At 36.5% G+C, this 16,545-nt stretch overlaps 1 protein-coding gene across 1 annotated transcript in view; it reads left to right on the top strand.

Moving 5' to 3' along the window:
* Positions 1–1,276: 1,276 nt before the first annotated feature.
* Positions 1,277–16,545, top strand: part of LOC126064646 (probable ATP-dependent RNA helicase DDX60) — a gene marked incomplete at its 3' end in the record, with an annotated part of 29,667 nt that continues 14,398 nt past the window's right edge. Inside the window, exons 1-4 of the mRNA XM_049863822.1 lie at positions 1,277–1,502; positions 4,795–5,095; positions 11,478–11,547; positions 15,761–15,950. Coding sequence (XP_049719779.1) covers positions 4,798–5,095; positions 11,478–11,547; positions 15,761–15,950 — 558 coding nt within the window. The remainder of the gene's footprint in view (positions 1,503–4,794; positions 5,096–11,477; positions 11,548–15,760; positions 15,951–16,545) is intronic.

Raw genomic sequence — 16,545 nt, 5'->3', positions numbered from 1 at the left:
CTTTGTTCTTCATCGGTAAGTGCTTCAAGTCCTCTTCGATTTCAGCAAGCAAGGTTGTGTCATCTGCATAATGCAGATTGTTAATGAGTCCTCCTTCAATCCTGATGCCATCTCTTTAAAGTGTTGGAAAGCAAAGATTTTACTTTGAAGACTAAGATGTGCCTGACCCAGGCTACGGTATTTTCAATCGCCTCATATGCATGTGAAACCTGGACAGTGAATAAGGAAGACCAAAGAAGAATTGACACCTTTGAATTGTGGTATTGGAGAAGAATATTGAATATACCATGGACTGCCAGAAGAATGAATAAGTCTGTCTCAGAAGAAGTACAGCCACAGTGGTCCTTGGAAGCAAGGATGGTGAGACTTTGTCTCATGTACTTTGGAGACATTATCAGAAAGGACCAGTCCCTGGAGAAGGACATCATGCTTAGTAAGGTAGAGGTCAGTGAAAAAGAGATCTTCAATAATATGGATTAACACGGTGGCTGCAACAATGGGCTCAAACGTAACAAGAATTGTGAGAATGGTGCAGGAAGTGTTTTGTTTTGTTCTACATAGGGTGGCTATGAGTCAGAACTGACTTGATGACACCTAACAACAAAAATATGCCATCTCAAGGGTGTCTCCTCTGGGTGTCAAAAACAGTTAAGCACTTGATTATTAGCTGAAACCTTGCTTGTTCAAGCCTGCCCAGAGGTGCCTTGGAAGACAGAAGTGGAGATCTGCTTCCAAAAGATCACAGCCTTGAAAACCCTATAGAGCAGTTCTACTCTGCACTGTGACGTCGCCATGAGTTGGAGTCAACTTCACAGCAAAACACCATCTCAGAAATTTCTACATGTACAATTCAGTGATACTGATTACGTACTTTAAGTAATGTGCCCAAAGGTCAAAGATAATGAAGGTAAAGCCCTTGTGCTCAAGGGTGTTCATGATCCAAAGGAGAGAACTTCTGTATGGATTGAGAATAATATCCAGTAAATTTCATGACCAATTAACCATCTGTAGCTTTCCTCTGTCCTTGTTGTGATCTTTGTAGAATTAATTTAAAAAAGAAATAAAGGAAAGCAGAGGAGGAGGAGAACTAGTTGAAGCTGTGTGAGCTTAAGGGGATGAATCACTTAAGCCCTAAGTGTAGTCGGTGGCCAGAGCACACACTGGACTCTAGTGTGTGTTTGATTGTGTCTACTGTCAACCTTTGTCTTCAGTGGTCTCCACCTAAGCTTTCTTAGTAGGCATTGGCTAAATAAATGGAACAAAGGTGAGAATCTGTGATAAGCTATTTAGCCTTCCTCTTTTCTCAGCTTCTCCAGGAAAAGAAACCTAAGGTATCATGAATAACTGGTGCAGAAAGGGTGGTGCCAGTGATTCAGAGAGAGGAATGTTGTAACTCTGTTTGCCTTTCCAGATCTTCTCAGGTCACCAGTGAGGACTCATCCCATCTGTCCTGTGACTGCTGCTGGCTGTTGGACTGTGAGAGAGTAAACTCCAGGCCACAGGTAGAGGTGATCATGGTGCCTTGAGTATAGGCGAAGTGGTGAAAGAAAAAGGAGTGCATGAGTTTGGGTTATTTAAGAAGAAAGATTTGTCTGCTAAGAGGTCAGCTAAACTTCAAAGTCAGGTTTTGGCCAGGAAAGTCTTGGTGGTTTTAGTCCCAGGATAAAATATTTTGTTTGCAAACAAAGTAACTCCAAGATTCATCTATGACTGATGTTTAATTGACACCTTTAGATTGAATTCATATTTTTGAAACATGCTGCAACTTCCTGGTACCAGGTTGCTTATTAAAAAAAAAAAAAAACCTACTATGCACAAATTTACATTTCTAAGAGCTTATAGTTCAATGTAACTGGCAAGACAAAGAATACAATTTTTTAAGTGACTATTTCTAACTGTAAGGGGGAGGGGGAGAGCTTGCACTAGGGAAGAGGAAGAGATATGGGGTGGTGACATTCCTTAATAAGATAATCCCTACAGAAGAAGAGACAGGGGATGGTGACATTCCTCAATAAGAGGGTTTCTATTTCCTTTGCTTAAACTTTAAGCCAAGGAAATGATGCCTATAGGGGCCCCTAACTTGATAAACTCCCTAACTTGATAAGGTCCCTAACTTGGTAATTAAACCAAGCCAAGGAAATAGTCTCTATAGGAGTCCCTGTCTTGGCTGTTAAACATTAACAGGCAGAGATAAGAGACAAGAAGTGTATAAAACCCTAAGAAAACAGCTGTCGGGACTCTCAGACTCTCTCTATATCTGATTAGCCCGCTTGATGCTCCCTAGTCAAGTGTCCTTTTGCTACTAACCCTTTGCTAGCTAATAAACCTCTGCTCACTTGACACTATTTGTCTCAGCGTTTGAATTCTTTCCTACACCGAAGACAAGAACCAAGGCTATTCTCAGGTAACATAACCCTCCTGGTAAGTTTGGGGGTTGGGCATCGAGGAGCTTAGCAGAATTGGTAGAGAAACAACGGTGTTAAGAAAGGGAAATATACCTTAAATGGTAGGTTATAAACCTGGATCTTAAAATACTGTTGACATAATTATCTTGGATATATTTCTAAGCTTAATCATTGGGAATTGTGTTTTACTTGAAGATTTGTTGTTGCTGTTAGTTGCAGTTGAGTCAGTTCCAACTCATGGCAACCTTAATATGTAATGGGACTAAATGTTGATAACCCACTGATATATTAAAAAAAAAAAAAATTAGACTCAACTAAATTGGGGTTCTCTGAACAATTAAGACTGTGTTTTTGCAATGTTTCACCAGAATCAGAAACCAAAGTTGCTGTCTGGGTAGTTATTTCTAAAATCTAATTGTGAGGCTCAATGGAGGGGCCACTTAACCTTTTAATCTAGCATTGCTGGGCCTATTGGGAAGCGCAGAGGTCTTGGGTCAGACAAACCCAGCTCTTCAATGTACTAGCTGCAAGTCCTTAGGCAAGCTAAAAAACCTCTAGGAGCCTGGGATTAGATGTTTGTAGAATTAGGGCTAATAATTCCAAAAATGTGGAATTATTCAGAGGATTACGTAAGAATGTGTAAAAAAGATTTTTCAAAACACCACAGACTTTTATGTCAAAACAAATACTGACGGTGTGGTAGAATGCAAAATTTATATACATTTTTATTTAAAAAATAAAGTGTGAGTTGTCAATGAAATCTTATGCTTGCTAGGGCTTCTGTTAGCTCTTTCCCTAAATCCTTCGTGATTAGAGTACTTCAGGAGAAATATTTGAGGAAAACTGGTATTTGTGCTATTCATTAATCAAGGGTAAAGTTCTAGGTCATGCCTCCAGTTGTTTCCTGATAAAAATGAACAGTAGGTTCAGTAAAATAATGTTCATGCATATATTATGTGAAGAATAGGGGAGATTTTGCTTCTCTTTAAGAGGCCCAAAAGCTTGATGAGGTGCTCCATCTAAACTCTGTCCTCTGAGATCAGCCTTTGAAAATGTTGTTCTGATTTGCTAGAATGCTCTTGCTCTGTTTTCATTTGTCAAATTCCTGATCCTCCTTAAAGATCAAGCTCAAATAACACCCCTTGTAAGAAGGCTTTTTCAGTTCTTCCAGGCATGTCCCACTCCGTGCTTCTGTGGTACCTAGCTCATCCGCTAGCTATAATACGGCTCCCGTCACATTGCCTCGTGATTGGTCCGCTCACTTTTCTTCTTCTCTAGACTGTGCTCCTTGAGGTTGGCGGCCTGGAGGATATTTTCCTAGAACTGTGTCTGGCATATAGCGAATGCTCAATAAAAGATGGTGGAGTGTTTAAATAGTTAATGAAAGAAACATCCAGCAAATTGAAATTATATTTGCAGGAACTTGTATTTGCTGACAAAAGGCAGAAACAGGAAGTGCTAAAAATTCATGGATTTGGGCAAGAGTGGTCGGCATTTTTATTTCACATTTATACTTTTTTGCTTTTGGGGCAAAGTGTTTTTTTTTTTTTTCCTTTCCCAATAATTTCTGTGTGAAAAACAAAACCCTGAAACAGAGAGGTCAAATGGTCACCCATATTATGCTGTAATTGCATTTCCTGACAACAGTTGAGAAAGAGTCTTTCCAAAACTGAGGCTTCTTGGTACGACTGAAATTTCTGGCTAAAGTCTGAGCCCAATCCTTTCTTGTCCTAAACGACTCCTTCTTGGAGTTCTTCTTTGTTATATAATGCAGTTATAATGCACGCATATAATGAGTGACCACATGCATGAATTTAGTATATTTCTACATTTATTCAATATATTTTTCTCCTATAATGTTTCATAATTATATTCTTCCCAATGTCTTTTGTTAGATTTGTTATTTTAGTTATATTTAGATTTATTATTTTAGTATGTATTGGTATTTTAATGGCTTCCATTCTTTTAATGCATTTTCTAGTCTGTCTTTGCTGGTGCTTAGAATCAGTATTGGTTTTTTTAAATGTTGATCTTGTATCAAAAGATATTTCTCTTATTTTTCAATTGTGTATAGATTCTCTTGGACATTTGAGGTAAGAAAAAATTTGCACTCACATGGGTCGAGTCGATTCCAACTCATAGTTATCTTACAGGACAGGATAGAACTGTCGCATAGGGTTTCCAAGGCTGTAATCTCCATTCCTGTGGAGCAGCTGGTGAGTTCAAACCACCGACCTTTTGGTTGGCAGCTGACCACTTAACCAGCGAGCCACCAATATTTAGAGAGGGAAAAAAAAATCAAGCTGGTTTTGCTTTTGGAAGGAGTAAACTATATTGAGATATTCTCTTTTAAATAAACAAGTGATGATTAATAGCTTTGTTTTTCTAGATCATGGCTTCTGCACCTACCTGGCTGCATCAAAATTCAAGTATGAGTGGCAGTGACAGTGACAGTGACAGTGATAGTGACAGTGAGAACGAGATGGAAAATGATAGCTACGGAGACAATGAGAGCACTGAGAGCTTGTCTTCATTTGATCAATCAGAAGAGGAAGATGACCTAAGCTCTGAAGGCATCACAGAAGACCTGGTGGCTGGGCATTTACAGAGTGAGTTTGGAAATGATGAAGAGAAGCCTCTGGAAGTTGAAGAAGTTACAGATGTTAGCAGTTCTGATTTAAAAATAGCAGGTGAGGCATTATCCACACATATATTTTGCTATAAATTGGACAAGCTACAGTTGAATAATCCAAGGGAGATCACTCAAGCACGAAACAAAATTGACATATCTTTTGGAGTTAAAATGGCCTGTTTGATTTTATTGCATAGTTTTTCCTCTACCAGCTGTTCCCTAACACATATTTTTTTATTTTGTATCTATTTTTAGAATTAACTTGAACTAAAAATTTACCTCACTTTTAAAGATAATTGAAGAAAATCTTTGGTCGTCACAAAATCTGGTCTTGAGGAAATGGATGCATTGGACTGGGTGCAACTGTCCTTGGTTATTTCTTTCTGAACAAGTAAAATGATGTAATGTGTGTGACATAATAGTTTTTAAGGGAAATAACATCTCAGAGTATTGGGAGTAGGAAAGTAATTTAGATTACAATTAGAACTCGTTTTACAGACACAAAAATTGAGCTCCAGAGAAATTTTAGTATTCCAGGGTGTAAACCAGGGCCTGCAACAGGGATCTCTTGACTCACAGGTAATGTTCTAGTTTACTTCGTGATAGGAAGTTACCAAATTATGGGTATGCTAAAATTTTCAAGTCTCTCAATGCTTTATAGCTTTTTCTCAACTAGATTATTACTTCTTCTAAGACATTGACTTAAATTATATGTTCCGCTAAGTATGGAAAACAATAATTTCTTAATTTTTGCTGTTTAGCATTAATTGGACTTAAATTGGTTGAACCAGAAAAAGTCACAAACTTTTTCTGTGGCTATTTTTTTGGTCTGTGCTAAGTAAGAAATTATGTCCAGTATCATATTATGTTGTGTCTTTTTGATGCAGTATTATTTGGATTAAAACTGAGAAAACAAATTCATCATCTGGAAATTTTTTATTTTACACTTTTTAAGATTTTTAGGTCTTTGATCACTAAATTTTGTTCACCATGTACCAAGTCAAGCAAAATTATTTTTTAATCACAGTTTCATGTATACATTTATAAAATATATATATACACACACACACATATATGCAAAGTATATATATGTATATATACCAGAAATCCATTGCCATAGAGTTTATTCTGACTCATAGCGGCCTTATAGGACAGAGTAGAACTGCCACATAGGGTTTCCAAGGAGTGGCTCGTGGATTCAAACTGCTGACCTTTTGGTTAGCAGCTGAGTTCTTAACCACTGCATCACCAGCATTCCATAATATATATATATAAAAAATATAGCATACATGAAAATACAAATTTTAAAAGGAGAAAAATAAAATATAAGTAGATATTCCAGTATTCCTGCATTTTCTCCCTGGGTGCTAATGAATTGTCTATGCGGCTCCTGGAATTCATGTATCCCATTATTAAGAACTTGGACCTAAACGATTAGATGTGAATTGTGTATACAGAGATATTATTTTTGTTATACTGAAAAAAAAAAAGATTATTTTTGGTATACCGAAGCACACTTTATTTACACACATACCAGCTTAGAGATGTTAATTAAAGAAATGCATAGCATGATTGGGGCAAACTTTCCTCCATGGTGAACAATTAGTTGTCAGGGCTCTACAGGGATTTCTGAGAGCTGACCAGAGGGCCAGCTGCATCAGGATCACCTTAGAGACTTGTCAATATATGGTTAGGTTTCAAAGAGAGAATCAAGCTGAGACAAAAATTACCCTTGAAAATTCCTTATTTTGGTACTAAAAACAGCTCTCCTTCCTTCCTCCCTCCCTCCCTCCCTTCCTTCCTTCCTTTCCTCCTTCCTTCCTCTCTTTCTCTCACTTCCTCCTTCCTTCCCTCCTTCCTTCCTTCCTTTCCTGTGTTCTCTTATTCCTTTCTTCTTTCCTTCCTTCCTTCATTGTTTCCTTCTTGTCTTTCTTTCTTTTTCTCTCTCAACAATTTTGGTGCCTTGGTCATTTTTTTTTTTTAATTCTGGACCATTAGAAAATATTTTTTGTTGTTGATGGTGTTCTCTGATTAGCAGTTGAATTTTCTTAGCATTATGTTGTTGGAAAAAAAGTCTTTTTTTTTTCAGTGTACATAGTTGAATTTATTTAAATGAGATATAGGTATATTCATAGCAACCCTGCTGGACAGAGTAGAACTGGTCCATAGGGTTTCCAAAGAGTGGCTGATGGATTCATATTGCCAATCTTTATGGTTAGCAGCCAAGTTCTTAACCACTACGCCACCAGGACTCTGAGTCAGAATTGACTTGATGGCAACAGGTTTGGTTTTGGGGGTTAATAGGTATATTACATTCTATTCTAAAATAGTTTCTTGAACATTGCATTGTAACTACTGAATCAACAAACCCCTGAGGTTTACAGTTTGGAAAGCAATAAGGTACCTATATAATTTCGATGATAGAACTATGAATTCAAAATCAGGTCCAAATAATTTCACTTGATTCAAAAGACTGGAAATAGTTTGTTAAGTATTAGCTTCCTAAATTAAGGACTAGCATAACATATTCAGCCATATTGAAAAGAAAATAGATGCCATGTTAAGTCTCAACATATACTCCAATATTTTAAAAAAATATTAATGACATTCTACATATTAACAGATTAATGGAAAATGATTAGCATTTCAAGATGCTGAAAAACATTTAAGAAAGTTCAACACTCTTTCAAGATCAAAATTTTTCACAAACTAGAAAATAATAAAATTTCCTAAACCTAATAAAAGTAGTCTGCTAAAAATCTACGTAGAATGTGAAAACAAAACAAAACAAAAACAACCTGATAAAGTACTAGCAGCATTCATATTAAAGTGAGGGACAAGCAAGAATACTTGCTATCAGCACTACTATTCAATATTATATTGGAAGTTATAATCAGTACAACAAACAAGGAACCTTAACAAAAGTTGTGAGAGTAGGGGAGAAAGAGAGACGCGATAGCAGAACGGTCCCAAAATATTTACCTCCGATGTTCAAGAGAACCTACACACAATTGAAAAATAAGAGAAATATCTTTTGATACAAGATCAACATTTTAAAAATCAAAACTGATTCTAAGCATCAGGAAATATGGATTAGAAAATGTATTAAAAGAACGGAAGCCATTAAAATAGCCAAAAAAAAAAAACCCAAAAAATACTCAGGAATCATCTAACAACATCTATTAGGAAGAAAATAATTATGGAATGTTACAGGAGAAAAATGCATTGAATAAATGTAGAAATATACTAAGTTCATGCTTTTTTTTTTTTAATGCATGTGGCTGCTCGTTATCATAAATACGTCAGCTCTTCCCATATTAGTCTTTAAGTGCAATATATATTAAATCGGCCTTTTCCCTTTTATTTTGCTTTTACAAAAAATATACAACAGAATATCTTAAGGATCTTGGGATGGGACCGGATTTTTTTTTTTAGTTTTTATTGTGCCTTAAGTGAAAGTTTACAAATCAAGTCAATCTCTCACACAAAAACTTATTATATACACCTTGCTACATACTCCCAATTGCTCTCCCCCTAATGAGAAAAGAAAAAAAAAAATCAGTAGGTAATAAAAAAGGTTAGTAGATTTTACCATATTAAAACAAGAAGTTTCTGTATTAAAAAAAAAAAAAAAAAATCCCAAGCAGAGTTTCCAAAAAAAAAAAAGAACCAAAAAACCCATTGCTGTCGAGTCAAGTCCAGCTCATAGCGCCTCTATAGGACAAAGTAAAACTGCCCTGTAGAGATTCCAAGGAGCGCCTGGTGGATTAGGGCTGTGGACTTTTCCGTTAGCAACTGTAGCACTTAACCACTACGCAACCAGGGTTTCCAAACAAAGTTACGATACATAAAAGAATAAAAAACATAAAATACATAAACGTACTATGTGTAGTAACATTATTAAAAAATGATTGAGAAATCTTGCAATATTTCTGTCTCAGGCAGAATGGGAATTCAACTTAACTGTAATGTTTTCTTTCTCTTTAATAAATACATTTGAAACAAATGAACAAAGTTTTTTTTTTTTTTTTTACATTTATCAATTCTTGGCGTTAGAGTACATGGGTGTTTGCTAATGATCCTTTGTATTTTGTTGTATTTTTAAGTTGCCATCATTCCGCAGATCACCCAAATTGTCTGCCTAAATTTAGGGTTGCCCTTTGACCATTATATTGCCAACTGCATTTTTTTTTGACTTTGATAAAGTTATCTGGAGTTTATACACTCTTCATCTGAATGATGTGAGAATAACATTTATCAAAAGCAAGTGTTAATAATTTACTTAAGCTCAAACTCCAATATTTCTTATTTACTTGCAAACAACCAAACCGAAAAAACAAAAAACACCACCAAGCCCCATTGCTGTCAAGTTGATTCTGACTCACAGCAACCGTACAGGACAGAGTAGAGCTGCCCCACAAAGTTTCCAAGGAAAGGCTGGTGGATTTGAACTGCCAACCTTTTGGTTAGCAACTGAGCTCTTAACTGCTATGCCACCAGGGCTCCTACTTGCAAATGCAAATAAAAATAAATAAATAACAAATAAATACAGCTTACCAATTGAAACAGTTGTGCTTCTAGAATTATGTTTGCAATCAATATACAACTTTAAAATGTTTTCCCGAATGAACCTTTTTCCATGACTCCAGCCAATTAAACCAAAAAACCAAGCCCAATTAGGCAAACTTTTAATAAGCAAAACCTAAGACCTAGTGACATGTCATTACTCTGCCACTTTACTCATGGAAGGTTTTCGAATCGGGAGTCTGTAACTATTTACAATGCTAGTTTGTTGGGTCACTCCTCTGCACAGATGAAAATAATGATGATAGGATGGGATTATGAAATTCTAGGGACCCAAAATGCTGAAGACATTTGGAGATCTCTGTATAATTGCAGCAAATGCTAAAAAGGTATCATTGTAATGAAAATGAATATCTACAGTCAAGTTTAGCCTTATCATTTGGGTAAAAAATTCCCTGGTAGCTTTGAGAAATGAGGAGCCAGATATTCTCAGTAAGTCTGGCCTTTTATATGAGCCTGTCTAAAGATCACATAATACTGAAAATATTCCTTTTCAGTAACAGTTATTGTTGGGTGCTGTGAAGTTGATTCTGACTCATGGCGACCCCATGTGCGCAGGTTAGAACTGCTCTATAGGGTGTTCAGCGCTGTCACCTTTCAGAAGCAGGTTGCCAGGCCTGACTTCTGAGGAGCCTCTGGGTGGGTTTAAACTGCTAACGTTTTGGTTAATACTCCAGTGCTTAACCATTTGCATCCCCCAGGGACTCCCCCGCCACTGCCACACTTATGCATAAATTCACTCTTTAAAGATGGAATAATTATCGGAGGACTTAAATAATATCAGGCATAACAATGTGAGAGACTATATAAACTGTCTCAAAAATTCCCTCAAATCTACAATTAGTTTTAATACTCTTACTTTAGGCTTGACTACTAACCTAAAGGTTGGCAGTTTGAATCCATTTGGCAGCACCATGGAAGAAAGGCCTGGCCATCTGCTTCCATTAAGATGGCTGCCAAGAAAGGCTTATATAGCAGTTCTGTAACACAGGGCTTATCCTGAGTCAGAACTGACCGGACTGCAATGGGTTTGCTGTGTTTTTTTCTTGAGACCTCTCATGCTAAATGCATAACCATTTTTTGTTTTTTGTCTTTCTTTCCAAAGCCTAATTTCTTGACAGTTAGCATTCAACTGGAATATTACAAAGAGATTTTCAGGAGAAATGTGCTTCAAAAAATTAAATTGATTTTCCTTTTTTTTTTTTTTCATATAATGGAGAGCTGAAAAGATACAGAATCTATTGTTTCTCATTAGTGGGATAACTTCTGAATACACACTGTACACATACATATATATAAACACACACACACATATATATATATAGATAAATTTTGGAAATGTCAATTTTTCGTAATTCTCTGTACACTTTTGTCTTTGTGAATTTATGATACTCTATGCATGTCATTGAGTTTCATCTGCAAATGACAATTTGTTATTTTAGAGTTTACGAAAAATCCAATATCAAAGCCATAAAAGTTTGCTTATCTTGACTGTAAGTATTGTTTATTGTAATTAGGATACCGAAAAAAAAAAATACCAAAACCATTGCCGTCAATTCTGACTCATAGCCACCCTATAGGACAGAGTAGAACTGCCCCACAGGGTTTCCTAGGAGCAGCTGATGGATTCAAACTGCCAACCTTTTGGTTATTAGCCAAGCTCTTAACCACTTCACAGTCATGTCATTTTGAACACAGTTCTTTATCTTACAACACGCATGTTGAATATTTCAGCCATGTGTCTGCAGCCCTGTATAAAATGAAAATATATTCCAAGTTAGCAACAGGAAGTATTTACTATTTGATAATTAATTTAAAACTGCATATGAAGTGGCCTCTGTGATTTATTTTTAAAGGATTAACTAAATGTGAAGAAGTTCTGAGGAAGCTCTCAAAATTGATCTGGAGAACTCTGTCAAACTCTAAGTAAGTACAGCACAAATCACTCAAAGTAGTATATCCCTAGAAGAAATTTATTTCATTTGTGTCACATAATTTTTGATATTTTCTTGCCAATAAGCATTTTATAGAAACTACCCAATGGAATGAGAAATGGATATTTTGAGAATCTTCTCTTTTCTTGGGAAGCGTTACGGTGTACAAAAACAAACAAACAAACAAAACGGTGTACATCTTTCATTTATTAGTGAGCAGTAAGAGATAGAAGAATTTGAAGACGGTTGCTAGTGGAGGAAAGATTCAGCGTACGCTTTTAACGTTGCAGAAGATTAATTTAACTGACATTATATTCCAGAAAATGCAGCAGTAGTTCAAGATAGGTCAAAGCTTGTCTTTATTAAAGAGAGAATAAACAGTGTCAAAATATTATACAAATTTCATGAAATTGTCTTTGGTATGTTTGGACTAATATGAAAACGTTATGTAATATCAGCAAGGCAGACTATACCAAACCAACGCATGAACTCATGCCCTCAACAATGATTTTTTCTGAGCCTGTTAATATGCCAGGCACTGGGGATATACAGGTAAAGAATGTCAACAATGTTCCTGGTATTGGTGGTTTCTTGAATCTGATGGCATTGATCTACACCTTCCAATTTCCTTAATTAATTTAGAATCCAAACCAAACCCACTGCTGTCGAGTCAATTCGGACTCATAGCAACCTTGTAGAGTAGAACTGCCCCGTGGAGTTACCAAGGCTGTAATCCTTATGGAAGCAGACTGTCACATCTTTCTACTCTGGAGCAGCAGTTGGGTTCCAACGGCTGTCCTTTCAGTTAGCAGCCAAGCCCTTAACTACTGTGCCACCAGAGCTTCTCTAATTTAGAATAGATATAATATAATACCAATTTGAGACAATTACCAAAACAAAATGTTACTACAAATCATGAATTCGAGCCATCTGCCACAAAGCCAATACTGAGACAGGAGGAGTTAAGCAGCAAGAGGGCTTTTTTGAACACTGATATTCAAGAGACACCAAAAAAAAACCCAAACCCAGTGCCGTCGAGTTGAATCCAACTCATAGCGACCCTATAGGACAGAGTAGAAGTGCCCCATAGAGTTTCCAAGGAGTACCTGGCAGATTAGAACTGCTGACCCTTTGGTTAGCAGCCGTAGCACTTAACCACTACACCATCAGGGTTTCCTTCAAGAGACAGAGGGAGTTAAATTTCTCACAAATTCTGTCTACGTAAAGGGCTGACAGGAGGGTTTTATATGGGAAAGGTTAGGGTTACCTAATGTTTTGAGCACATAGTCCACAGATGGTCTTATACATCACAAAACAGCTACAAGAAATTCTTTATTAAATTAGAGATATGCATGTCAGACATCTGGACTCTAATCAGTATGTTTGTAACAGGCTGAAAAAACTCACATAAGAATCTCTCGGCTAGTGGAGCTGTTCTGCCAAGTCCACTCTGGCTGAGATAGGGAGCAAGAAAAAAAGTTGCAGATTAAAAATGTCAGGCAGCCTTTCTGCCGTTTTGCAGCCTGAAGGCCATTTCTCAAGAGAACAAAAGAGAGAAGAGAGACCAAGGCCACAGGAGCTGAGAGAGCTCCACACCCCTTTGGAAGAGACCGGTGCAGCTGGTGCAATTAAAAAATGTTTAGAGCTTACTTAGAGCATCATTATGGCATTAGTCATGTCAAGCTCTCAATCACCCATTGTGAATACGGGAAAACATGTTGTAAGGTATTAGGGTGTTTGTTATGTTTAAGAGTGGAACAGGCTGCTCAGCTATATCTTGAACAGAGCCTGCACCATTTTCCAAAGACTAGAGATTAATCACGTTTACACAGCTATACTAAAACAAATGAGGAAATACATTCTCTCTAATATTAAAACACTGAAGAAAATGCATTTTCTCTACTTCAAAAACAAAAAAAGATCCAGAACAAAAACATCATATTTTAAGCACATATTATGACCTAGGGATAGTTCTGTTTTCCTCACTTTGTATTTATGTCATTAATCCTGGTGAAGAATATTGAATATACCACGGACTGCCAAAAGAACAAAAAAATCTGTCTTGGAAGAAGTACGACCAGAATGCTCTTAGAAGCAAGGTTGGAGAGACTGCATTTTAAGTTCTTTGGACATGTTATCAGGAGAAACCAGTCCCTGGAGAAGGACATCATTCATGCTTGGTAAAGTAGAGGGTAGGTGGAAAAGAGGAAGACCCTCAACAAGATGGATTGACACAGTGGCTGCAACAATGGGCTCGAGCATAACAACGATTGTTAAGGATGGTACAGGACCGAGCAGTGTCTTGTTCTGTAGCACACAGGGTTGCTATGAGTCGGAACCGACTCAGCACACCGAACAACAACGTGAATCCTCACAACGGCCTTATGGAGGAGCTGTTTTCAATCCCTGTTTTACAAGTCAAAAAACTGTACCAGAGGATATTGAAGGAATTTATCTAAAGTCGCAAACCTTTTAAGTGATAGAGAGTCTCACCCAGGCAGTATGACCCGGAAAACGCACTCGCGTCTGCCCCATTATGTGTCAGACTACGTCAAGAATGAAGTCTGAAAGAATACCCAGAAGAGTTCACATACATTCTTGTAAAGTTCTAATTTCTTTAAAGTGAAAGTCTTCTAAAAAAGTTTTTTTATTTTTTAAATTACAAATGTGTTTCCTGGGGAAGAACTGGATTTCTGATATGTACTAGTGCCAAGTGTAAACTGATACAGCTTTGGAAAACAATTTGGCATAACCTCATACTGTCCCAGTGAGTAATTCCACTTGGATAAACATACCTGAGAGTCTCAGTTGTGTATTAGGAAGTATCCACAAAAACAGTCGTTACTGCGCAGTTTTTAAAAGAAAAAAAATAAAAGAAAGAAGAAAAAGCAAATACCCACTGACAGGAGAGGAATGAAGAAAATTGTGATCGAGACATATAATTGAATATTATACAATTATTGAAGTATTGCTTCCTGCAATGATATTCAAGAATTTTAGTATTAATTAGTAAGGAAGCTTGAAAAGTATATCCAGAACATACCTATAGTATGAGGTCCTTTTAGTAAAGATTCAAAAATAAGCATATGTATATGTTGCAAAACCTTAAAAATTAAAGCCAGGGAGCGATGTGACTAAATTCAAGGCAGTGGTCGCCTCTGAGAGGAAAGGAAGGGAGGTGAGTCTGTGGAAACAGATAAGAGGGTAGATGTAAATTATAGAAAATCTTTGATTTCTTGGGTTGAGTAAAGAGGTTAAAACAGGCAGTCATGAAAGGGTTATTAACTGTCCCATAATAGTTGTTTTTCAGAGAAGTCTACTCTTGCTACATTTTTGTTACAACTTTTACAGCACTTCACCATGATTGGTTGAATCCCCAGGTTTCTTCTGTTCTCCTGATAAAAGGCCTAGGCGCAGGCACGCTGACTCTGAATCTATCCACTATATGACCTTCCTGGGCGGACAGTAGGGAGCAGTTGCCATTTTTTTAGGGCTGTATCCAGTGGTTTTAGAACTGTGAGCAAAAACTCATTCACTAAAATTATGCGGACTGTACCCGTATCACAAGACTGAAGGTCCTCCCCTCACTGTTTGTGCACAGGTGTGTCACTCCCTATAAATGGAGTAAATCAGGCCTGGTTCAGGGAGCTGGCAGCCTTAGGTCAAGAGACCCTGCCTGAATTCCAGTTTTCAAACTGTGAATAAACTTTTCCAACTCTGCGTCTGGCTGACTTTAATTTGCTAGTCTGCTTGACAAGAACCTATTAGTTGACAGCTTCAAGGTCACAGGTATTCATTATACATTTATTTAAAAAGTCAAGTGGGATAACTCCATGAGTGTCACTGACCAAGGATAGAGATTGATATCATTTTTTCAAAACCAGAGTACAAAAAGCATGTTTGTAAATAATGTCAAATATATTGAGACTTTTTTTTGTAGAAAATTCATGCTTATAAGTTTCAATTTCACTCTTAGATCCGTCAAATCGTTAAGTAAAAGCTTATTCTATTATTTTATTATTTAGGTAATGGGAAGCACTGGAAAGTTTGTACTTCAATGTAACAGTGATTTGTGATTGATCATGCTTTATATTTCATTTTTCAATTAGAAGAAAATTTGTGTGACCAACTGAATTATAGAATTTTGTCTTAAGCGTCCATCATGCTTATAATCTTCACGTTATGTGCTTTATATTTTGATTCAGGTTTGTAAGCTTACTTAAAGACTTTGTTGAGTCTGAATTTTTTTTAATTGATGGAGATTCTTTATTCATCACTTGCGTTTTCAATGTGAGCTTAAAGGAAGGACAAACTCTTCACTTCTTCTACATAGTGGAGCAATTTTTGTCTGATTTCATTCAAAAGGGAGCCAGATTTGTAATTGTCTTTTTTAAGGTAACAAAAAGATCTAATTTTCCATTCTATTTTTATAGGATCTAAGAAGTATTTAACAATTTTTAAATTTGATCAACCATAGCTTAATCTTTTAGATATTTTGCTTCTTCAGGTAGAATTAAAGTCTCCACTAATAGGAATTATATCAAGTATTAAAAAAACTCAAAAAACCTGTTACGATCGAGTTAATTCTGACCCATAGCAACCCTATAAGACAGAGTACAAGTGCCCCATAGAGTTTCCAAGGAGCTCCTGGTGGATTTGAACTGCTGACCTTTTGGTTAACAGCTGCAGTACTTAACCACTACACCACCAGGGTTTCCATATCAAGTATTAACAGTAGGAAAATAGCAAGTGAGTCTATATTTATCTATCTAAGATGCAGAAAATCTATTTTAATTGTCTTGAACTTCTTACTCTTTGTATCATGTTATACAACATGTTGTATACAAAACTAATCTTTTGGAAAATAGTGGCTCTATTTTGTCTCTAATATTAGCATTTGGTTTACTTTTTCTACAGGATGTAGAAAATATGTATTTTAATTATCCTGAGCTTTTGGCCCTTCGTACCACATTGATTCAACATTTAGAAC

This window comes from Elephas maximus, chromosome 21 (assembly GCF_024166365.1).
Source record: "Elephas maximus indicus isolate mEleMax1 chromosome 21, mEleMax1 primary haplotype, whole genome shotgun sequence".
NCBI classification, from domain to species: domain Eukaryota; kingdom Metazoa; phylum Chordata; class Mammalia; order Proboscidea; family Elephantidae; genus Elephas; species Elephas maximus.
This window is presented reverse-complemented; position numbering and strand designations above follow the sequence as displayed.